General features: G+C 57.8%; 1 protein-coding gene across 1 annotated transcript in view; it reads left to right on the forward strand.

The window, feature by feature from the left end:
• Positions 1-22,211, forward strand: part of UNC5A (unc-5 netrin receptor A) — a 63,876-nt gene that overhangs the window by 40,916 nt on the left and 749 nt on the right. The window contains exons 2-14 of the mRNA XM_070374124.1: positions 7,552-7,785; positions 13,477-13,620; positions 13,870-13,973; positions 14,152-14,332; positions 15,731-15,895; positions 16,967-17,155; positions 17,277-17,579; positions 19,878-19,965; positions 20,204-20,372; positions 20,554-20,787; positions 20,897-21,046; positions 21,132-21,296; positions 21,888-22,066. Of these exons, the coding sequence (XP_070230225.1) occupies positions 7,552-7,785; positions 13,477-13,620; positions 13,870-13,973; positions 14,152-14,332; positions 15,731-15,895; positions 16,967-17,155; positions 17,277-17,579; positions 19,878-19,965; positions 20,204-20,372; positions 20,554-20,787; positions 20,897-21,046; positions 21,132-21,296; positions 21,888-22,066 (2,305 nt within the window). The remainder of the gene's footprint in view (positions 1-7,551; positions 7,786-13,476; positions 13,621-13,869; positions 13,974-14,151; positions 14,333-15,730; positions 15,896-16,966; positions 17,156-17,276; positions 17,580-19,877; positions 19,966-20,203; positions 20,373-20,553; positions 20,788-20,896; positions 21,047-21,131; positions 21,297-21,887; positions 22,067-22,211) is intronic.

The following is a 22,211-nucleotide window of genomic DNA, read 5'->3' on the forward strand; positions in this document are numbered from 1 at the left end:
ACCATTGACGCAGGCCTGGCTGTTGGGAGGTTAAACAGGAGCAAGTTGTGGACCAAGACTGGACCATCCACAGCTCCCAGCTGAGTGAGGCCAGATGACACCCTGCCCCCAGCCCTCCCACCCTGCTCCGTGGGACTGAGTCCTTGCTCAGTAAATACGAGCTCATTAATAGCTTGATTAATCACACCTCATAGTTTCGTGGTGCTTTTAAAAATAAAACACTTGAAAGCACTTTCACACACACCCTGGGCCTCAGAGTTACACGAGTAGGTCTTATCATCCCAGGCTGATGGTGAGAAAAGGGAGGCTCAGCGTCAGAGCAGCAGGATGTTGGGGTGTGGCGGGGGCAGGTTGGAGTGCAGAGCCATCTCCCTACCCACATCTCTGCCTGTGGGCCACTCTGAGCTCTCTCTGGGTCTCCCTGCAGGACAAGAGTGAAGGGGGCCATCCTTAGGCAAATCTGAAGTTCAAGGGGGAAAAGGGGGGCAGTCATTCAGTCACTCAACAAACACTCCAGAAATAAAGGATTCTGTAAGTTGCTGAGGGTTCTGAAGCAGGTAATTGTTCAATCTCTTAAGTCATGTCTGACTCTGCAACCCCATGGACTACAGCATGCAAGGCTCCTCTGTCCTTCACTATCTCCAAGTTTGCTCAAGTTTATGTCCACTGAGTCAGTTCAGTCACTCAGTCGTGTCTGACTCTTTGCGACCCCATGGTCTGCAGCACACCAGGCCTCCCTGTCCATCACCAACTCCTGGAGTTCACTCAAACTCATGTCCATTGAGTCGGTGATGCCATCCAGCCATCTCATCCTCTGTCGTCCCCTTCTCCTTCTGCTTTCAATCTTTCCCGGCATCAGGGTCTTTTTCAATGAGTCGGCTCTTTGTATCAGGTAGCCAAAGTACTGGAGCTTCAACTTCAGCATCAGTCCTTCCAATGAATATTCAGGGTTGATTTCTTTTAGGATTCACTAGTTTGATCTCCTTGCAGTCCAAGGGACTCTCAAGAGTCTTCTCCAGAACCACATTTCGAAAGCGTCAATTCCTTGGCAGTCAGCCTTCTTTATGGTCCAACTCTCACATTCATACATGACTACTGAAAAACCATAGCTTTGACTAGATGGCTCTTTGTCAGCAAAGTGTTGTCTCTTATTAATACACTATTTAGGTTTGTCACAGCTTTCCAAGGAGCAAGCATCTTTTAATTTAATGGCTGCAGTCACCATCCCCAGTGATTTTGGAGCCCAAGAAAATAAAGTCTGTCACTGTTTCCATTCTTTCCCCATCTATCTGTCATAAAGTGATGGGACCAGATGCCATGATCTTAGTTTTTTGAATGTTGAGTTTCAAGCCACCTTTTTCACTCTCCTCTTTCACCCTCATCAACAGACTTTAGTTCCTCTTCACTTTCTGCCATTAGGTGGTGTGATCTACATATCTGAGGTTATTCATATTTCTCCCAGCAATCTTGATTTCAGCTTGTGATTCATCCAGCCTGGCATTTTTCATGATGTACCATGCACGAACTCTGCATATAAGTTAAATAATCAGGGTGACAGTACACAGCCTTGTCATACTCCTTTCCCAATTTGGAACCAGTCCATTGTTCCATGTCCAATTCTAACAGTTACTTCTTGACCTGCATACAGGTTTCTTGGGAGACAGGTAAGGTGGTCTGGTCCTCCCATCTGTTTCAGAATTTTCCACAGTTTGTTGGGATTCACATAGTCAAAGGCTCTAACATAGTCAATGAAGCAGAAATAGATGTTTTTCTGGAATTTCCATCCTTTCTCCATGATCCAATGAATGTTGACAATTTGATCTCTGGTTCCTCTGCCTTTTCTAAGTCCGAGAACATCTGGAAGTTCTCGGTTCATATACTGTTGAAGCCTAAATTGAAGGATTTTGAGCATAACCTTGTTAGTATGTGAAATGAGCACAACCGTGTGGTAGTTCGAACAGTTTTGGGATTGCCCTTCTTTGGGATTGTCATGAAAACTGACCTCAGTCCTGTGGCCACTGCTGAGTTTTCCAAATTTACTGACATATGTAGTGCAGCACTTTAACAGCATCATCTTTTAGGAGCTTAAGTAGCTCAACTGGAGTTCCATCAGCTCCACTAGCTTTGTTCATAGTGATGCTTCCTAAGGCCTACTTGACTTCACACTCCAGGATGTCTGGCTCTGGGTGAATGACCACACCACTGTGGTTATGAGGTCTTTAAGACCTTTTCCTGATATAGTTCTTCTGTGTATTCTTGTCACCTCTTGTTAATCTCTTCTGCTTTTTTTAGGTCTTCACTGTTTTTGTCCTTTATCATGCCCATCTTTGCGTGAAATGTTCCCTTGATATCTCCAATTTTCTTAAAGAGATCTCTAGTCTTTCCCATTCTATTGTTTTCCTCTATTTCTTTGCATTGTTCATGTGAAAGGCCTTCTTATCTCTCCTTGCTATTCTTTGCAACTCTGCATTCAGATGGGTACATCTTTGCCTTTCTCCCTTGCCTTTCACTTCTCTTCTTTCCTCACCTATTTATAAAACTTCCTGAGACACCACTTTACCTTCTTGCATTTTGTTTTCTTTGGGATGTTTTTGGTCACTGCCTCCTATACAACGTTAAAAGAACACATTGGTCATAGCAAACACTCTTTTCCAAAACCCAAGAAATGGCTCTACACATGGACATCACCAGATGGTCAGTACCAAAATCAGACTGACTATGTTCTTTGCAGCCAAAGATGGAGAAATTCTATACAGTCAACAAAAACAAGACCTGGGGCTGACTGTGGCTCAGATCATGAGCATCTTTTTGTAAAATTCAGACTTAAATTGAAGAAAGTAGAGATATCCACTTGGCCATTCAGGTACAACTTAAATCCCTTATGATTATGCAGTGGAGGTGATGAATAGATTAACGGGATTAGATCTGGTAGACAGAGTGCCTGAAAAACTATGGATGGAAGTTTGTAACACTGTACAGGAGGCAGTGATCAAGACAATCCCAAAGAAGCAGGTTATAGGGGTGCTAATTCAGAAAGTGTGGGTGTAAGGGCACCGAGGGAAGAGCACTTGGGGCAGTTCCTCTGTGAAGGTCTGAGCAGAGCCCAGAGTGCCCGGGCCAGGAGGAGAAGGATTTTAGGAGAAGGAGACAGCAGAAACTGTCAGGCAAGACACAGCTGGGCTTGTGTGAGGACCGGGAGCCCGGCAGCATGGCCAGAGCAGAGGGAGTGCAGGGAAGACTAGCAGGAGGTGAGTCAGAGAGGGGACAGGCGTATGTCCTTGGAGTTTGTTGGGAGGGCAGTGGGAAGCCTCTGGGGTGCTGTGTGCAGGGCAATGCAGAGATCTCCCCCCTGAGGAATGTGTGGTGGGAGGCAGGATGGCTGTAGAGGGTTGGATGGGGAGGCCTTCAGTGGAATGGGCCATAGTGGGCCGGCCCTGTGAGGTCCATCTGGGAACTCCCCCACCCAGACATCAAGTCACAGCCAAAAAGCCACCTCCTCCAGGATGCCTTCTTGGCTCCATACTCTTCATCGACTTGCTCCTGTGACCACACTGTCCCCTGAGCCTCACACCAGGGTATGTGCCACATTCAGGACTGGGCATGCTGCCTCCTCCACTGGACCGTGAACTCGCTCAGACAGGAGCCCAGGTCTTGCCTGGGCCAATGACAGGTAGCCCTCCTGAGTTGCGTGGGGGCCAGCCGGCCAGCCCCAGGGCTCACTGGAAGCCGGGTTCCTACTTCAAGGCCTGATCATCAGTAAAGCCCCATTTGCAGTTCTCAGCAACCAAGAGCCCATCAGGGATCCACTAGTAAAAGAAGTCTTCCAACTGAACTCTGAGAGGGTGGTTGGGCAAATAGGAGAGGCCTGGCCAGGGTGTGGCATGTGGAGTTCCTGGAGAGCTGCAGGGTGAGGCTGGCGGGCCCTGCCCCTGCCTGCTGTCCCACAGCCCCAGCATCTGCATTGGGAAAGCCTTCCTCCCATGCTCACAGCCAGAAGGGAGCAGGAGTGGGTACCCAAATCCTAATCCCCACTCGCCCTCCCTGGCAGTAGGCAGGCTGAGCTGGGCGGCAGGGACCAGAGAAGGACAGGCTGGGAGTGGGGACAGAGGCCTCGGCCACACACTTGCTTCTCCTGGGATAACAGCTCCAGTGAGGATGGGTCCTAGAGGCGAAGCAGGGAAGTCGGCCAGGTCGGGGAGTCCTCTTTCAGAAGAAGTGAATTGAATTGGCCCTGAGGAAAAGGTAGGAGAGTGCCAGCAAAGGAGGAAGGCTGCAGTAGGGAGTGGAGTCATGTCTTTTTTTGTTTATTTTTTAACACCAAAACATACATTTTATTCTGGGGTATAGCCGGTTAACAATGTTGTGATGGTTTCGGGTGAACAGTGAAGGGACTCAGCCGCACATATACATGTAGCCATTCTCCCCCAAACTCTGCTCCCATCCAGGCTGGCACGTGAAGCCATGCCCTTTTGAAGGCATCATATAGCATATGACCCTGAGCAAATACAGGGTTTCATGTCAAAGGCAAAGATCACTCATGCTGGTGGCCTGCAATGTGGAGAGGGAGAGACCCAAGGCTCTTACCCGGCTTTAGTCCAGGAGAGAGACCTAACTGGGACGGTGAGGGGGGAAGGCAGATCACAAGTGCTGACCACAAGGGTGGAGGTCACGTAGTGCACTCTGGGGCCACACAGAGGGGAAACCAGCTCTGACCACCCAGGAAGCTTCCAGCAGCCCCAAGAGGGCTGAATTTAACCCCACCCATGGCCTTACAGTGTCCTTGCCAGAGGGCATAATGCAGCCTAGAGGGGGCCCCTGGGTCCACCTAATAAATGCCCCACCAGGGGGTGGGGAGGGGAGACCGTGCCCACGTGGCGTGGCAGAGGCCCGGGAGAAGTGAGCTATGTCCCTTATTGGTCACAGTACATTTATTTTTCATTAGCAGTTAAATGCAGACATGAGGGATTGTGCTGGGTTCAGCGGGCGGCTGACGTGAGTAGTGCTTGGTGCAGTGATCGATAGGGAAGCTGGGGGGCCATGCGCCTTCCCCAGCCAGGACTCTTGCCCACCCAGCTCTGAGCCAGTAGGCAGACCTGGGCCATCACATCGAGCCTGTGCAAGGCGGGGCATGGGCAGGCCCAGAAGCTGCTGCTCAGGTCTCTTCTGGAGCCTGTGGTTCCTGCTTCCCACCTCCATGGGCTCTGCTCTGTGTGGCCCGGGGGTCTGCAGAGATACTCTGGCTTCCCCAGTAGGCATCTAGAGAGGCTCCTGACCCACAGCATCCCTCCTCGGGGTCCCTCCTCCTATTCACCCTCCAGACCTTGGGAAACCAGAGCGCAACTCAGCCTCACCCTGGCTGAGCCTGCCGCCTGGGTCAGGGCTGCTGAGTGACAAATGAATGTTACATCAAAGGGTCAGGATGTGGCCCCCCAGAGCCCAAGGCTGAACCTGGGGGACAGGGTAAGTGACTTCTCCCTCAGGCCTCAGACTCCACATCTGTAAAGTATCTGGAGGGCTCCTCCCATTTGCCAGCATCCCCCACCTCCCTCACCCTAAAACACACCTGCAGACTGGCCAAGCCCCATGGAGGTTTTTCAGGAGTGGGTGGGGGCAGGACCAAAGGAGCGTGTCTTCCCAGCTGCAACTGTGGTTTCAGGCGGCTTAGCCTTCACTGCAGTGTAGCACAAACTGCACGAAGGCATGGGGACAGGCTGGGGATAGAGGTGGATGAGCCCACTGCTGCAGACACTGGGGGCAAGCTCTGTGCCTCAGTTTCCTCGTCAGCCCTCATCCCTGAAGAGATTGCTGGGAGGGAGCTGGAGCCCTTTGCCACTGTCGTGTAAAAGCTCTGGGTGCGGATAGCAACTGACATCGACCAAGCACTGTGCCTTTGTCCTTTTCCCCCTCACGAGCCCAAAGAACTGGGTACCGTACCCTGCTTTGCTGGTGGCTCTGACAGTAAACAATCAGTCTGCAGTGCAGGAGATCCAGGTTCGATCCCTGGGTCAGGAAGATCCCCCAGAGGAAGGTATGGCAACCCACTCTAGTGTTCTTGCCTGAAGAATCCCATGGACAAAGGAGTCTGGTAGGCTATAGTCCATGGGGTTGCAGAGTCGGACATGACTGAGTGACTAACACACACACAAACCCCAGTTTGCAGGCAGAGAAACAGCCTGGGGTTGGGGGAGTGGGGGTTACCTGCAGTCACAGCAGGTTTCTCAGCCTCTGCAGACTTTCCCAGCTCACCCCCTTGACGCCTACAGACCAGGCACAGATCCCCTCCCCAAAATCACAGTCTTGAGTGGAGGGGATCCCTCCTCGGAAAGAGAGGGTCCCTGTTCCAGCAAGAGAGAAAAAGCAGTGTGGATGTCCCCTGGGCCCAAAGAGCCAGGCCACCCATTAGAAGCCCTCCACGGGTTTTGGGCTGCAGGTGAGGAGGGTAGTGGGGCTGGGAAGCCACTGCGGGAGGCACCTCCCGACCTGCGTTGGGCAGTCAGGACCTCCACAGAAGGGGTAACTCACCCAAGGTCACCCTAGCAGGGTCTCTGAAGCATTTCCTTCCATATGCCCAGAGGCCCCTGTTGGTTGGGAGTGTATGTTGGGGGAAGTGACTGCAACCCCGAGAGAGAGGCCCGGCCATCAGGGGGCTTGTCTGGTGGGTGTGGAGGCTGAGGCTACTCTGCCCCCGACCCCTCCCCACCCTCCCCGGGTCCTGTTGTGGGAGCAGACTGCTGAGGGTTTTACTTCCACCAAAGCCTCAGAGCCAATTACCTGTGTAATTAGCAACAAATGACTTGTGGGATAGCTGTGGTTTTCAGTTAAAATTAGAAGGAAACCCATGTTCAGTTCTCCTTAACGAGTGAGACTTTAGGCTCAGGCTCCCAGACACGCCTTCCTGGCTCCCACCCTGCCTGAGACCCACCCACCCAGCAGCCCAGGCTCACCCAGATTCGCCCCTCCCCACTACAGGGGCCTCACCTGTCGCACGGCCACCAGCGCCCCTTCACATCCAAACCTGCCACAGCCTCTCCCCGCTTCATTCACGTGCTATTTTCTCAGCTCCTACTAAGTGCAGGGGCCAGGAATGGGGAGCAAGCCAGAAGCAGCCCCCCAGGCAGCCCGGCACCAGAGGAAGGGACTCCTGACCCCTAAGCCCTGGCTGCCGGGGCCCTCTGCCTCCTCCAGCTCTCCCCTGGCACCTCCCCAGATCCCTGAACTTCTACCAGAGGAGTAATGAGCCCTGACAATCGCCACAGGCTGGCATTTTTGCCTTTGTCTCGTTTCAGGTCTCCACAGGTCTTCATAAGTCGGGGGCGGGTGTGGGTTGGAGAGGTGGGGAGGGCTGCTGCTCCTCCCGTTTTACACTGAGGGTTGGTGAGGGACCCATTTAAGCAGCCCAGGTCACTGGACTGGAAGCGGCAGAGCCTGGCCCCACAGGTGTCTCCTCATGGCCTGGCCCTGGCCCCTGAGCAGGCAGGTGGCACCAGGAGGGCCCCCAAGTCCAGCAGACCGCACCCCCCGACTCACCGGCCCTGTTTGCTCCTACCACAGGTGCCCAGCAGAGTGCCACGGTGGCCAACCCGGTGCCCAACCCGGTGCCCGGCTCCAACCCAGACCTGCTTCCCCACTTCCTGGTGGAGCCCGAGGATGTGTACATAGTCAAGAACAAGCCGGTGCTGCTGGTGTGCAAGGCCACGCCCGCCACGCAGATCTTCTTCAAGTGCAACGGGGAGTGGGTACGCCAGGTGGACCACGTGATTGAGCGCAGCACGGATGGGAGCAGCGGTAAGGCCAGGAAGGGGCAAGGGAAGAGGGACGTGGTGGGGGAGGGGGCTTGCGGGGGGCATCTCAGCCCCCGAGGCAGTGGAGGCTCAGAGATGGGGCCCTGCTGCCCACCAAAGAGCAGAGGCCAGGGTGAAACTAACCAGCTCTGTGTGGGCAGGACCCCTGTGTACACACCAAGGCCTTCTCTGGGAGGCCTACCTTCACCAGACTTCATCACTTGGTGGGTAAAAGGGAGGCCTCACTACCAAAATATCCCAGGGAGCTGTGGATGGTGGGGCAGGTCCTGGCCGCTCCATCTGAGGGGTTGGTTGCCTGGTGAGTGGTGCCAGCAGAGAAAGGCTTGGAAAGAGTGGGTCCCAGATGACAGAAGAGCTCACAGACCTCAATTCCATGATGGTTTGTTGGTGCACTCACTCCCTAAGCAACCACTCCCCAGCTGGAGATACAACCCCGCAGAGAGGGTGGGCGGCACAGTGACCTCTCTATGAGTCCTGGGAGCTAGGGCTGCCCGGGGTGGGCTCTTCGGGGCAGAGACGTGTAACCCTGGTCAGGGCAAGAAGAGGGAAAGGGTGTCCCAGGCGACCTAGGAAAGGATACAGCGCCAAAAAAGGCCTGGAGGCAGATAGGCATGTCAGGGCTCAGCGGGAAGGGGATGGAGTGGGCGCCGGGGGCACTGGGGCCACCCAGGAGCCTCCCCCATTCAGCTCTGAAGTGAGGTCACAGTGCTGTGGGATTTCAAGCTACCGAGTGACATGACCGGTGCTGTGGGTGACGCTCGGGGCCCATGTGGAAGGCTGACAGGAGAGGCAGACCCAAGAAGTGCTCCTTCTGTGGGCCCCTTCATTTCCCTCCTCCAGCCCTGGGGATGGGGCCAGAAAGCCATTGTTTGGGAACCTGTGCTCCGAGAACAGGCCCAGTGAAGCTGACAACAGCCTCTCCTCCTCACTAACTGGACTCCAGTTAAGCTCATTTCTGGCCCCCTTCCCTGGTGGCTCAGACAGTAAAGAATCTGTCTGCAATGCGGGAGACCTGGGTTCGATCTCTGGGTCCGGAAGATCCCCTGGAGAAGGGAACAGCTACCCACTCCAGTATTCTTGCCTGGAGAATTCCATGGACAGAGGAGCCTGGCGGGCTATAGTCCATGGAGTTGCAAAGAGTTGGACACAACTGAGTGACTTCACTTCGCCTTGATGCTCCATGGAGCCGCCCACACATGCTGAGTCCTCAGGTTAAGCCCGGAGCCCCTTCCCACCTAGGCTCAGCCAGCCTGAGACACACAGCACACGGACCCTGTGCTGGATTTGGCTACTTGAGTGAGGTCTGAGTCATAGGGCCAGCAGAGGGCACCCAGAACAACTCACAGTGATGCCAAGAGTAGGCAGGAGACCAAGGCCCAGGGCGGTGGCCCATGCTCCAGGCAGAAGAAACCAGGCAGCCCAGGACGGACTTCTGGAGTGAGGGCTGCCATCCATCCCCAGTCTTAAAACCACCTGGAATGCCTAGCAGGTCAAAGGACAAATGCAGGGCACAGCAGGCTGGCCAGAAGCCCAGGCCTGGGGCAGCAGAAGTGGGGGTGGAGGGGGTGGTCAGCGGGACAAGGAAGCTGCAGCCACATTGCACTGTGGGAGGTAGGGTTGGGCAGAGGGAGGCCAGGGGACGGGGCCCTGTCCTGGTGAACACGGAAGCTTGCACAAGAATGCAGGTGTGAGCAGACAAGCCCTGAGTCTAGGCAGCGTGTGACTTAGTCCTCAGAGCCAGTCTGTCGTGTTACAGATGCTCTGACTCATCCAGGACTCCAAACAGGTCTTTTGGTCCATAGAGGTCACATGCCATCCTACCCTAGCAGGGTCAGCGGGGCTGGTCTTCAGCATGAGCCCCTAGCCAAGTCCCTGAGCCTACCTTGTCCTGGCCTTACACACACCTGCTGCTGGCAGCAGCCTTCTTGCAGTCCTCAGGTGTCAACGGAGTACCTTCCATGTGCCAGGTCTGGGTGAGGGGCTAAGAATTTAGCCCGCAAGTCTCTTGGTGCCAGTGATCCAGATCTGCTTCCCACCCTCGGGAAGGGAATGGATAGGGTACATGGCCTCTTTGGCAGGTCGGTCCCTTTCCCCCATGGGCCTCAGTTTCCGTTGCTGGGGGCAGCTGTGAGATTTCTCATACCCAATTAGAGCCCAGCTCCAGGTCTTCCCTATCTTCCTGCCCCATGCCCAGGGCCCAGCCTCACTTTGCAGCATCAAGAGTCCTCCTGCTGCTGAGGTAGGTCCCCCAGGGAAGGAACAGGCGAGGAAGAGGAAATCACCATAGCCTGTCTCCCTGCAGCCTTGAGGGCCTGTCCTGGAACCTCTTGGGATGTCTCCAGGCCAGCCCCCAACTGCTCACAACCTGCCCTTCCAGGCTTCCCACATATACCCCTCCTTGTCTCCTGCCATCATGAGGTCTGGTATCCACAGCTTGGGCGAGACCCAGGCTCTTGCCTGCAAAGCAGTGAGGCTCTGCTGGCCTTGCTCCCTTCAAGCCAGGCGGAGAGCAGAGCTCACAGAGATACATCCCACCCATGGCCACCAGGGTCCCCTCCTGCTCTGAGCCTCCAACCTCAGGCCTCCCATGGCCAGCCCACTTGAATTTTCTTTGATCTTATTGACTTCTTAACCCAAAGCCGCTGAGTGCTCTGAGGCAAAGAGATAGGTTTCCCTCACCCACAAATGGATGCCCAGGCAGTGGGTGGCACCCATGGTACACACAAACCCAATACCCTGACCCAGGCATGCTGTGGTCAGGCAGACATGACAGAGGCAGAGATCAGCCCAAATCTGGAGCCCTGCATGGGGGTGGGGATGGCTGAGTGGACACCCCAGGAGAGAGTATCTGGTCTCCCCTTTGCTTGCCCCCATTCCCCATCCAGGGACCAGGGAGAAGGGACCAAAGCCTGAAAACTCTTAAACCCAAACCCACTGATAGTGTAAAAGTTGGAAATTTACCAAGTACTGGACTCTGGTCTGGGAGTATAATATAATTTATTGTGTGTTAAACAAACCAACTGATTATGAAAAGCAGTTTGGTAAGAAGGTATCCTACGCACTCGCTTGGCCTCAGAGGCCCCCACCCCCACCCCTCCACCTTCCAGAAACACTCAGCATGCACATACCAGGGCCTCCCCACATACCCAAGCCCTCACATGCCTGCACATACCCGACATGATCCCGGGCCTGAGCCAGCAGGGACCCCCACCTTCCTGCCGCCCTCCCCCAGGCTGGCATCTGTTCCCATTTACCAGGCAGGTGCAGACACAGCCGTGCCCAGAAACTGCTCCTGGGAGCCCGGCTGCTCGGCAACCTGCAGCTGGGAGGGCACAGCCCCTCACTTCAAGGCCCAGCCGGCTCGGGTCTCCCCCACCCCCAGAGCTTGTGGGGCTCAAGGGCTGCCTGGATCTAGAGCTCGTGGACAAACTTGGCCCTCATTTGTGGCAGCAAGAAGGAGAGGAGGAGGTGGCAGGACAGAAGAGGGAGGAGACAGGGAGGAAGAAATAGGAGCACTTTAAATTTAGTGCTGTTCTCCCTGAGCTAAGCTGCCTGGGTGGCGCGTGAGCTCCCCCCACCTCCCTGGGAGACTGAGCAGTGCTTCCATAGACCTGTCCACCCGAGAGAGGAAAAGCACCCGGTTCAGAATGTTCTGCAAGTCTCCCACCACTAACCCGAGGCTGAGAGGGAGGACCCTGTCTCTGCCCCCAAGTAGGTGCACAGCTCCTTCTCAGATGCTTGACAGATAGCTGGTGCCCAGGGCCCCTGTCCTATACACAGACCCTGTGAGGGACCCTTTCTCAGTTCAGCCCTCACCCCACCCCTAAGGACGTTCACATCCATTGCCTTAGTGTGGGGCAGGCGGTGCCCAGAATGGAGGGATCTCCAATGATAGTGACCTCAGCCAGAGGTGACCCACCCATCTCCTGTGAGAATTCACGGTGTAAGGGGACAAAGGTGACTGATAGAAAAATCTGGGACCTGTATGGGAGCTGGAGAGACTCATGAGGAGCGGTCTGGGCAAGGGTCAGGGAAAGACACGTTAGAGAAATTAAGACAGAAAACAGCCTCCTGGCTTGCCTGCTCAGCTGGGCTGCTGCTCCTCCTGCAAGGCAGCCCTAATTGAATTTCTCTGTTAACAATGGAAGCACCAGCCTCTCTCCCTCTTTCTGATAAGCCAGTGACCCGAGGGAAATTGGGGTCAGGAGGAGGAGGAATTGGAAACAAACAGTCTTTTCTCACTCCTGGGGACACTAGTTTCAGCTAAGGGCCAGGGGACTGGAGGAAGGCTGGGGTCCCCCCTCCCTTCTGGGTCCTCAGAGGCCTGGACACTCCCAAGACATCCCACAGCTGGTTCTGGGTGTGGCAGGTGTGTGGAGGCTGGGTACTGTGTCCACCCTTGAGAAGGGATCCTTCGGGCCCAGTCCATACAGGATAAAGAAGGTCCCAGACACCCATCACAGGCCAGCTTCCCCTCTGTGGGCTGTCTCTCCCCATCACCAGCGTTTGTCCTGGTACGAGGGGCACCCCTAGCACCCCACCCCCCCACTCCCAAGAACCCTGAACACATTCTGGACTCACACAGCAGGCAGCCCTGGGCACCTCTGGCAAGTCACTGCCTCTATGAGCCTCTGTTTCCTCATCCACAGAATGGGAGCAAATACCTCCAAGGGAGCAGACTGGAGAAGATAAGCCAGCACTCTGGAAACACTGTCTAAGCCCCAGGGGTCTATTATCATACTACATAATCACTGTCATTATCTTGTTAATAGCTGTTATTATATCATCACACATCAGGATCTACCTACTAACCCCAGGAGGCCAGCCAGATAACTCCGTGAAAGTGAAAGTGTTAGTCACTCAGTCGTGTCCGACTCTCTGTGACTCCATGAATTGGAGAAGGCAATGGCACCCCACTCCAGTACTCTTGCCTAGAATATCCCTTGGACAGAGGAGCCTGGTAGGCTGCAGTCCATGGGGTCTCGAAGAGTCGGACACGACTGAGCGACTTCTTTTACTTTTCACTTTCATGCATTGGAGAAGGAAATGGCAACCTACTCCTGGACAGGGAAGCCTAGTGGGCTGCCGTCTACGGGGTCACACAGAGTCGCACGACTGAAGAGACTTAGCAGCAGCAGGCTCCTCTGCCCATTCTCCAGGCAAGAAAACTGGAGTGGGTAGCCATTTCCTTCTCCAGAGGATCTTCCTGACCCAGGAATCGAACCCAGATCTCCAGCATTGCATGCAGATCCTTTACCATCTGAGTCACCAGAGAAACCCTAGATCCCTCCTTACCTTTTGTTTTTACCCACAAAGGCCCCCAGGGCTGGACTGTGTGCCTCACCCCTTCTGCCTGGTGTCCTTTAGAGGTCAGCCTCCATTGCCCCAGGTTCCTCTGTGACTTTGTCTCTGAAATAGCAGGAAACCCCCTTCCTGACTTTTTTGACTCCAGGGACATAGGCCTTGGGTGACCAAGTACCCACTCCTGACTTTCAGGAGATACAAAGGGACTTCCCCGGGAGCCCCTTCTTCAGGCAGAGGACTGCCCGCAGTGTCTGCCAGCTCCCCTGCTCAGCAGAGGGAGTGTCTGTGGTGGCGCCGGGACCCTGCAGGGGACTGGACCATGAGGACGATGCGCGAGACACACCCTTGCTCCCCGCCCCTCCCCTCTCAGGACTGCCCTCCATGGAGGTCCGCATCAATGTGTCGAGGCAGCAGGTGGAGAAGGTGTTCGGGCTGGAGGAGTTCTGGTGCCAGTGCGTGGCGTGGAGCTCCTCGGGCACCACCAAGAGTCAGAAGGCCTATATCCGCATTGCCTGTGAGTCCGGGGCGGAGGGGCCTCAGGGTGTCACCCGGGAGGAGGTCCCATAAGAAATCCTCAGGTCCTGCCTTGACAGCTGGAGGGAGTGCTTACGGATGCCGCCCAGCCACCCCCTACGTTCCCCTCGGGCACTGGACGCTTCTTCCTGGCCTGTGCCATGGTCTCTGCAGGACCAGCGGACAGGGTCAGCCAGGCTGACCCAGTGTGAGGCACTCAGCCAGGGAGACGCTTCTGTTCTGCCCCCAGATTTGCGGAAGAACTTTGAGCAGGAACCATTGGCCAAGGAGGTGTCGCTGGAGCAGGGCATCGTGCTGCCCTGCCGCCCACCGGAGGGCATCCCCCCAGCCGAGGTGAGCGGGGCTGCAGTGCCACTCCAGGTGGGCAGTACCACTCCAGGTGGGCAGTGCTCCCAGGTCTCAGCCTGCCCTGCCCAGCCCTCCAGGCTGATCCCCCCCACCCAGGGGCCACGCTCGCTCCAGGCAGGGCCAGCACAGTCAGGCGGTGCAGTGGCATGGCTCCCTCCCCCAGGTGGAGTGGCTCCGGAACGAGGACCTTGTGGACCCATCCATGGACCCCAATGTGTACATCACGCGGGAGCACAGTCTGGTGGTGCGACAGGCCCGCCTGGCTGACACGGCCAACTACACCTGCGTGGCCAAGAACATCGTGGCTCGTCGCCGCAGCGCCTCCGCTGCTGTCATCGTCTATGGTGGGCCCCGGTGCTGGCAGGGTGGAAGGGCTCCGGGCATAGGCAAGGCGCTGGGGTGCCTTTGTGGCAACCACACGTGGCTGGCTCCCTGAAGAGCCAGGACCGGGCCGACCGAGCTGTGGCCTGATGGGGAAGGATGGGGAAAGGGCTGGCTGTGGCTGTTCAGGAGTGGAAGGGCCTGTCTGGACAGAGGTGTTATTGGTGGCCGGACCATCCCTTGGCTTACCTGTGGTCAGGGGACATGGTGCAGGAGGAGATGAAGGGACAAGATGGAAGTCTAAAAATGCGACAGACCCCAGGGTGGAAGCAGAGTGACCCGGGCACCCCCAGGAGGAGACAGAAGGAAGGGTGCGGGAGTCACCCCATAAAAGGCTGGGGTTTGGGTTGGAGGAGCATGTGGGAGCTGCAGCTAGGGTTGGCTCTCCTGAGTGCCTGCAGTGCCCACCGGGAAAGGGGCTGTGGAGCAAGCGCTGCCAGGCCCCAGGGGGCAGAAGGGCAGAAGCGTGGCCTCCCCTCCAGGGCTTTTCTCTCAGCCCAGCTGTAGCCTGCCCACTTCCAGCTCACAGCCCCTCTGTCCTGCTCTGGCCCCTGGGCCAGCATGTCCAAGGAAGCCCCCGCTCCCTGACCCAGTCCTTCTCTGTCCGGCCAGTGAACGGTGGGTGGTCGACGTGGACTGAGTGGTCTGTCTGCAGCGCCAGCTGTGGGCGCGGCTGGCAGAAAAGGAGCCGGAGCTGCACCAACCCGGCGCCTCTCAACGGGGGTGCCTTCTGTGAGGGGCAGAATGTCCAGAAAACAGCCTGCGCCACCCTGTGCCCAGGTACCAGCGGCCGCCACCTCCCGCATCGCTCTTCACCACGCCATCTCCGTGCCCTGGCTCCATCGTGCCCACCAGCCTGCTCCCCATTGGCTCCATCCCACCCACCCACACGCAGGGCCAGGTTCAGTCCAAGGCCAGGATGGGGTTCAGTGTGATCAGAGGCAGGGCTCAGTCTGTGTGCAGACTCAGCCTCAGCGGAGGGGCCGAGTCACAGAGTCCGAGGTACTGTCGGGACAGGGACAGTCCATGTGGGGCAGGGCCCAGCCTGGTACTGTAGAGCCACCCGCGCCTGGGATCAAGGGGTCATCGTGCGACCGAGGGCCCTCACTGCCCCAGGGCCAGGACGGCCCCTGGTGTGGGAGAGCCGAGCAGGCCCAGCATCATTGTGCCTCCTGTCATTAGCATGCGTCATCCAGGCCCGCTGGACACCAGAGGGCTTGCAGACTGGCAGGCTTGGCCCTGGCCCTGGCGTTGCACCAGGTCTGGCTGCCCAGCAGGGCCACGCTGGCAGACAGCCTGGGCTATAGCTCCCTGGGCTGACCGTGCCATCTCCTCTCTGTCCGTGTCTGTCTCATATCTAGTGGATGGCAGCTGGAGCCCATGGAGCAAATGGTCGGCCTGTGGGCTCGACTGTACCCACTGGCGGAGCCGTGAGTGCTCAGACCCCGCGCCCCGCAATGGAGGCGAGGAGTGCCAAGGCACTGACCTGGATACCCGCAATTGTACCAGCGACCTCTGTGTGCACAGTGAGTCCTTTCCACCCAGGAGCCCTCTTGAGTTTGCCAGGATTGGCCCTGCCCGCCCTGGGGCAGTGATGGCTCAGGGAGTCAGTCCCCTGCCACAGGCTGCACCTCCTATTCAAAGCTCAGGACCTCTGGGGGACACCCCCATCCCTAACACACCCAACATGTGCCCACATACACCCCAATACTTCCCACACCTGCCCTGAAACTTGCATACGTCGGTGGTTTTACCATGCACACCGAGCCTCTGGGATCGTCTCCCAAACCCCTTCCCATCCTCTCCTACAGTTTTACCTCTGCCCCGTCCCCCAAGTGCACATACAAGTCCTGTGGGGACACCAGGCTTGTGAGGCCTGTTAATTACAAGGCCATAACTAACAATTAAAGATCTCTGTTGGATTTTTTTTCTCTAGAACACACCCTCCCCCATTCTTTCAATTAAAAACCTAATTATCTGTGTCAATTCCTTTCTGATGGACATTTCTTTCATTATGCAAAACCCCTCTAAAATCAATATCGGCTCCTCCGGGCAGTCAATCACTCTCTCCTTAGCCCTGCCCCAGGCCGGGGTAGCGGGGTGGAGGGTGGGGAGGGGATGGGGGAGGTGGGGAGCAGGCAGAAGGGAAGAGCCCAGCATCCCTGCTCCAGGTCCAGGGGTTGGCCAGGAATCAGATTGGCAGAATCCCCCACCCCCACCCCCTGCCCCAGAAAGCAGATTCCCTGCTTGAGGGATCCTAGGCGCTCACCCTCAGTCTCAGCTGCCCCTGGCCCCATGGCCCCAGAAGAACCGGTTTAGCCGGGAAAGTGGCTCTTCCCCGCCTCCATTCTCTGTCAGCAGCAGCTTCACTATGAATTGAGCCGGTGAGGCATGCCGTCTGCCCAGAGTGACACAGTGAGGTGGTGGCAGATGCAGGACTGGAATGCATGCGCGCTGATATTTCATGCCGCTTGCTGCCACCCCCGGCGCTGATGCCCAAGGAGCGGAGGCCCCATCCCCCTGCAGTGTAGACTGCTCGCCTCTCCTTTCTGGCCTCCTGCCCTCTACCCCTCTCAAGGCTGCACTCTCTCCCACAGCTGCTTCCGGCCCAGAGGACGTGGCCCTCTATGTGGGCCTCATAGCTGTGGCCGTGTGCCTCCTCTTGCTGCTGCTCGTCCTCATTCTTGTGTACTGCCGCAAGAAGGAGGGATTGGACTCGGACGTGGCCGACTCGTCCATCCTCACCTCAGGCTTCCAGCCCGTCAGCATCAAGCCCAGCAAAGCAGGTGGGGTGCCCCCGCCCCCCGCACTCATGCCGGGGCCTCCACGCCAAGAGTCGCCCACACTGGGCTGCCCCCACCACCCCCCAGCCCCTGTGCCACTCTGAGTCCATCTTGATCCTTGCAGACAGTCCCCATCTGCTCACCATCCAGCCAGACCTCAGCACCACCACCACCACCTACCAGGGCAGTCTGTGTCCCCGGCAAGATGGGCCCAGCCCCAAGTTCCAGCTCACCAACGGGCACCTGCTCAGCCCACTGGGCAGCGGCCGCCACACGCTGCACCACAGCTCGCCCACCTCGGAGGCGGAGGACTTCGTCTCCCGCCTCTCCACCCAGAACTACTTCCGCTCCCTGCCCCGCGGCACCAGCAACATGGCCTATGGGACCTTCAACTTCCTCGGGGGCCGGCTGATGATCCCTAATACAGGTGGGTAACACCCCTGGGTTGCCCCCAGGGAGCTCTAGGAGGCAAGACTAACATGAGTCCCTCCTGGAGGAGGGTGGGACAGCCTTGACGTTCCTCCAGTGCCTCTCAGCCTCACCGTGAGAGCTGGGCCAGCCCAGCAAGGAAAGAGGACAGAGTACTGGTAAGGATCCAGTCTCTGGGATTGGCACTGAGACGGAGGCCAGGGCTGTCTCCCGTCTGTTGCCCAAGGACACAGTATTACTGTCCATTCATCTGCATAGCCAGCCAGCCTGTGTGTGCTGGGCCCTAGGCCCCAGGGAGCTGGGGGAACTAGTGGAGAGAGAGCAGAGGAAAAACATCCGGACAGGGGCTTTTCCACCCAGCACCTCACAGAAACCCCTAGGACATCTGAGAAAGAGCCACGGTGCCTGGTGTGACTGCCCGCTCCCACCCTGACATCTTTTATTTCCTCAGTTTCAGTGACCCTGCATGGCCCAGACCTCCTCGTCCCCCTGCAGCTGCTTCTGGAGCCTGCTCCCTAAATGCAGGTGTTTCCCAGCGCCCCCTCCCGGGGCCCTCTCCGCAGATCTCACCCTCTCCACGGCCTCAGTCGCCGTGTCTGTGTAGATCACTCCCACTCCCCCATCCCCAGCCGCGGTTCTCCTGGGTGACGGAACCGCACACCCAGCTGCCTCCTGGGCAGCTCCATCTGTATGTCTCACAGCACCTCAGGTTCCTCGTGCCTAAAACAGCACCGTCTCCCACCCTCCCCCAGAACCTCCTCCCTCCCCGTGTTCCCTACCTCAGGGACAGCGCAGTCGAGTTGCTCAAGACAGAAACTGGGAGTCACCTTGACCTCCTGCTCTTCCTCACTTTTCCCCCTTCACCTCCACCCCAGCTTCATTCATGTACTCATCGCATCCTTCTTTCTTCTCCACTGTGCCTGCCTCCTTCTGCCTGTCTTTCCTGCGGCCTCTCCTGGCCTAGGCCACCACACCTGCCTCTCGTCTGGTTCACAGCTGCAAGCATTTACTCATAGGAGCCAGACTTGACCATGTCCCTTTCTGGAGTTTCCACTCAAAGCCCGAATGACAGAAGCACAAGGACTCGTCCCTTGGGGCCTCCCCTCCCCTACACGCTTCTCCTGCACTTGGTAGCCTCGTTGTCCTTTCATGAACCCAAATACACTGGGCTGCCCTTCGCACACACGGCCTCTCTGCCCCCATCCACTGGCCTAACTGCTACTTCCCCTTCTGGTCTGGCAGTTCTCCCTCTCTCTCTCTGCTTCATGGTCTCCTTCAGGGGGGCTGCTAGGGGATGGTCCTTGTCAAGATCTTAGAAAAGGGCAGGCACCCAGTGGGTGCTCAGTGACCATCTGCCCCTCACTTCCCAGCAGGGTGGTGGCCAGGGGGCTCTGTGCCTCTCTGCTCTCACCCAACACCCAGCACCCTTTGCTGCCATCCACTTACCTGTTTCCCTGTGGGCTGAGCGCTCCGTGAGAGCAGGGCTCATGGTTTTCCCTCAGCGTTTGCATTCGCTGAATAAGTACCTGCCTGAGCATACCCTGCCACAGAGCACTCACACGTGGGTCACTCAGACTGTCTGTCACCACCCTGGCAGCTGCACCAGGAGGCAGCACAGGAGCATGAAGTGGGCAGGAGCCACAAATCCACCACTTCTGGCTTCACTCTCCCTCCTGGGCCCCAGCAGATGCTTTCAGATGCTGCCCCTTTAGACACTGGGACAAAGGTGAATCAGCCAGACAGGACGCATGTGCAATGGGATCCAAACTAGGGAGGGCTGCCAAAGCAGGCAGGGTTGTTAAAGGGCCCAGCCCCACCCACAGGGGGCCACTGCCCAGCACAGACCAACAGAGCTGAGGTACCTGCCCAGAAGTGGTCGAGCTGAGGGGGAGGAGAGGAGCTCGGGGAGACCAGGAGGATGGAGCGCCCAGAGGCACAGCTATGGGGGTGGCTTCAGAACAGCAAGTGTGCAGGGCAGGCTAGGCCCAGGGCCAAGGGCCTTAACTATCAGGAGCTGGGCTTATCCTGGAGGCAGGGCAGGTTTTAAGTGGGTGATGAGGGTGGGAGGTACAGCATCCAGAAGTTTCTGTACCCAGGCTAACTAGGCATGCATTGCCCACATGAGTTCCCTCAGCTTTGTGCCCACTGGCCAGCCTGGCAGTCCCAGTGGCACCTCTGTTCCTAGGCCAGGCTGGCACCAGTCAGTCCTCAGAGGGAGGCTTAGGGCGGGGCTGGCAGAGTGGGGCGTTTGGTGGCTCTGCAGCCCTAATAAGCTCTGGCCCCTCCTCTGTCACAGGCATCAGCCTCCTCATCCCCCCGGACGCCATACCCCGAGGAAAGATCTACGAGATCTACCTCACACTGCACAAGCCAGAAGACGTGAGGTGTGGGCATGGGCCCTGCTGATGGGGCTGGGTGGGTCCAAGCCCTGCCTGCTGTCACCCTGGTGCCCCTGCCCTCTCCCCCACCTAAGGTGGGGTCTGCTCTGGCCTGGCCCAAGGGAGGGCAGGGTAAGGGGTGGGGGCGTCCCTAAGTGCCACTCAATTCCACAGCCCTCTCCTCAGGCTCCCAAGATTGTCCCCCTGACGCCTTTCCCTTCCCACCCATATTTCCCCACTTGAGGTTGCCCCTAGCTGGCTGTCAGACCCTGCTGAGTCCCATCGTTAGCTGTGGGCCCCCTGGAGTCCTGCTCACGCGGCCCGTCATCCTCACCATGGACCACTGTGGGGAGCCCAGCCCCGAGAGCTGGAGCCTGCGCCTCAAAAAGCAGTCCTGCGAAGGCAGCTGGGAGGTGAGCCGGAAGCCTCCCCCATCCCCCCAGGCTCGGTGGAGTCCGCCTTCCTGCCTGGCCCCTGGGCCCTGCGCCCTCCCCAGTCTCTGGCCACTCCTTAGAGGCAGCTGGCCGGGAGGTTACCCACCGGGTCCTCAGGCTGCAGCCGGCCACGACCTGACCCGTCGGGCCCTGCCCACAGGACGTGCTGCACCTGGGTGAGGAGGCACCCTGTCACCTCTACTACTGCCAGCTAGAGGCCGGCGCCTGCTACGTCTTCACGGAGCAGCTGGGCCGCTTCGCCCTGGTGGGAGAGGCCCTCAGCGTGGCTGCCGCCAAGCGCCTCAAGCTGCTTCTGTTCGCCCCAGTGGCCTGCACCTCACTCGAGTACAACATCCGAGTCTACTGCCTACACGACACCCACGACGCACTCAAGGTACCTGCCACACAGAGGCTGGGCCGGAGGGCTGACCGCCCCTGGCCCTGGGAGGGGGGCAGTAGAGAGGGCGCCCCTGTGGGCTTGGCTGACACCTGGGGCACTGCAGGAGGTGGTACAGCTGGAGAAACAGCTGGGAGGACAGCTGATCCAGGAGCCCCGCGTCCTGCACTTCAAGGATAGCTACCACAACCTGCGCTTGTCCATCCACGATGTGCCCAGCTCCCTGTGGAAGAGCAAGCTCCTCGTCAGCTACCAGGTGAGGACACTCGGGGTGCTGGGAGCCGGGCTCGCCCAAGCCCGGCTCCCCTGACACCACCTCTCCGTAACCCCCCCGCCCCCAGGAGATCCCCTTTTATCACATCTGGAATGGCACACAGCAGTACCTGCACTGCACTTTCACCCTGGAGCGTGTCAGCCCCAGCACCAGCGACCTGGCCTGCAAGGTGTGGGTGTGGCAGGTGGAGGGCGATGGGCAGAGCTTCAATGTCAACTTCAACATCACCAAGGTGGGCCGCACCGCATAACCTGCTCCCCACTCTGGGCCTACCCGGCCCCCCAAGCCCACCTCCTAGAAACCACGTGGCACTTCCTCCAAGTGTCCCGAGGAGGGAGGTGTAGATGCACATGTAGTCAGAGGTAGACAGAGACTGTGGGGCTTGGGGAGGGGGTGGAAGAGGGTAGGGAGCCACAGGACGGGAGGGGGAGGCAGAGCTGGTCTGGGGGCCCTGGAGGACTTCCGTGAGAGGAGGGGCTTGTTTGGGGCTCAGAAGGATGAGTGCGAGGTGGATGAGGCAACAGTGAGGAAGCAGAGTGGTGGGTAGAGACAAAGCGAGGAGAGCAGAGTTCAGTGGTCAGCAGAGGCTGGCAGGGGTGACTAGGGAGGGGTGGAGGGGGAAGGAGAATGGGGTCAGAGGCTCCTCCCCTCACTGGCTGTGTGACTGTGAGCAGATCGCTGCACCTCCACACTCCAGGGAGCAGGAACCTGGCCCATGGTAGGTACCCATGTGTGCCCTGGGATGGTCCAAGCGTCTCCCACCCAGCACGTGGGCTGGGCTGGGCAAGTTCTAACAGGTACCTCCATCCTTCCCCATCTCCAGGACACGAGATTCTCTGAGCTGCTGGTCCTGGAGAGTGAAGGGGGGGTCCCAGCCCTAGTGGGCCCCAGTGCCTTCAAGATCCCCTTCCTCATTCGGCAGAAGATCATTACCAGCCTGGACCCGCCCTGCAGTCGGGGTGCCGACTGGCGGACTCTGGCCCAGAAACTCCACCTGGACAGGTGGGTGGGAGGTGGGCAGGGAGGGGATATGAAGGCCACCTGCAGCCCAGCTTGGGCGGGGATGAGGAGCAGCGGGGGTGGGTGGACAAGACACATGGTGGGGCCTGTGGTCCAGCCCCAGCAGCTGGGGCTTCCCCTTGGCTGA

This window comes from Bos mutus, chromosome 7 (assembly GCF_027580195.1).
Source record: "Bos mutus isolate GX-2022 chromosome 7, NWIPB_WYAK_1.1, whole genome shotgun sequence".
Taxonomy (NCBI): domain Eukaryota; kingdom Metazoa; phylum Chordata; class Mammalia; order Artiodactyla; family Bovidae; genus Bos; species Bos mutus.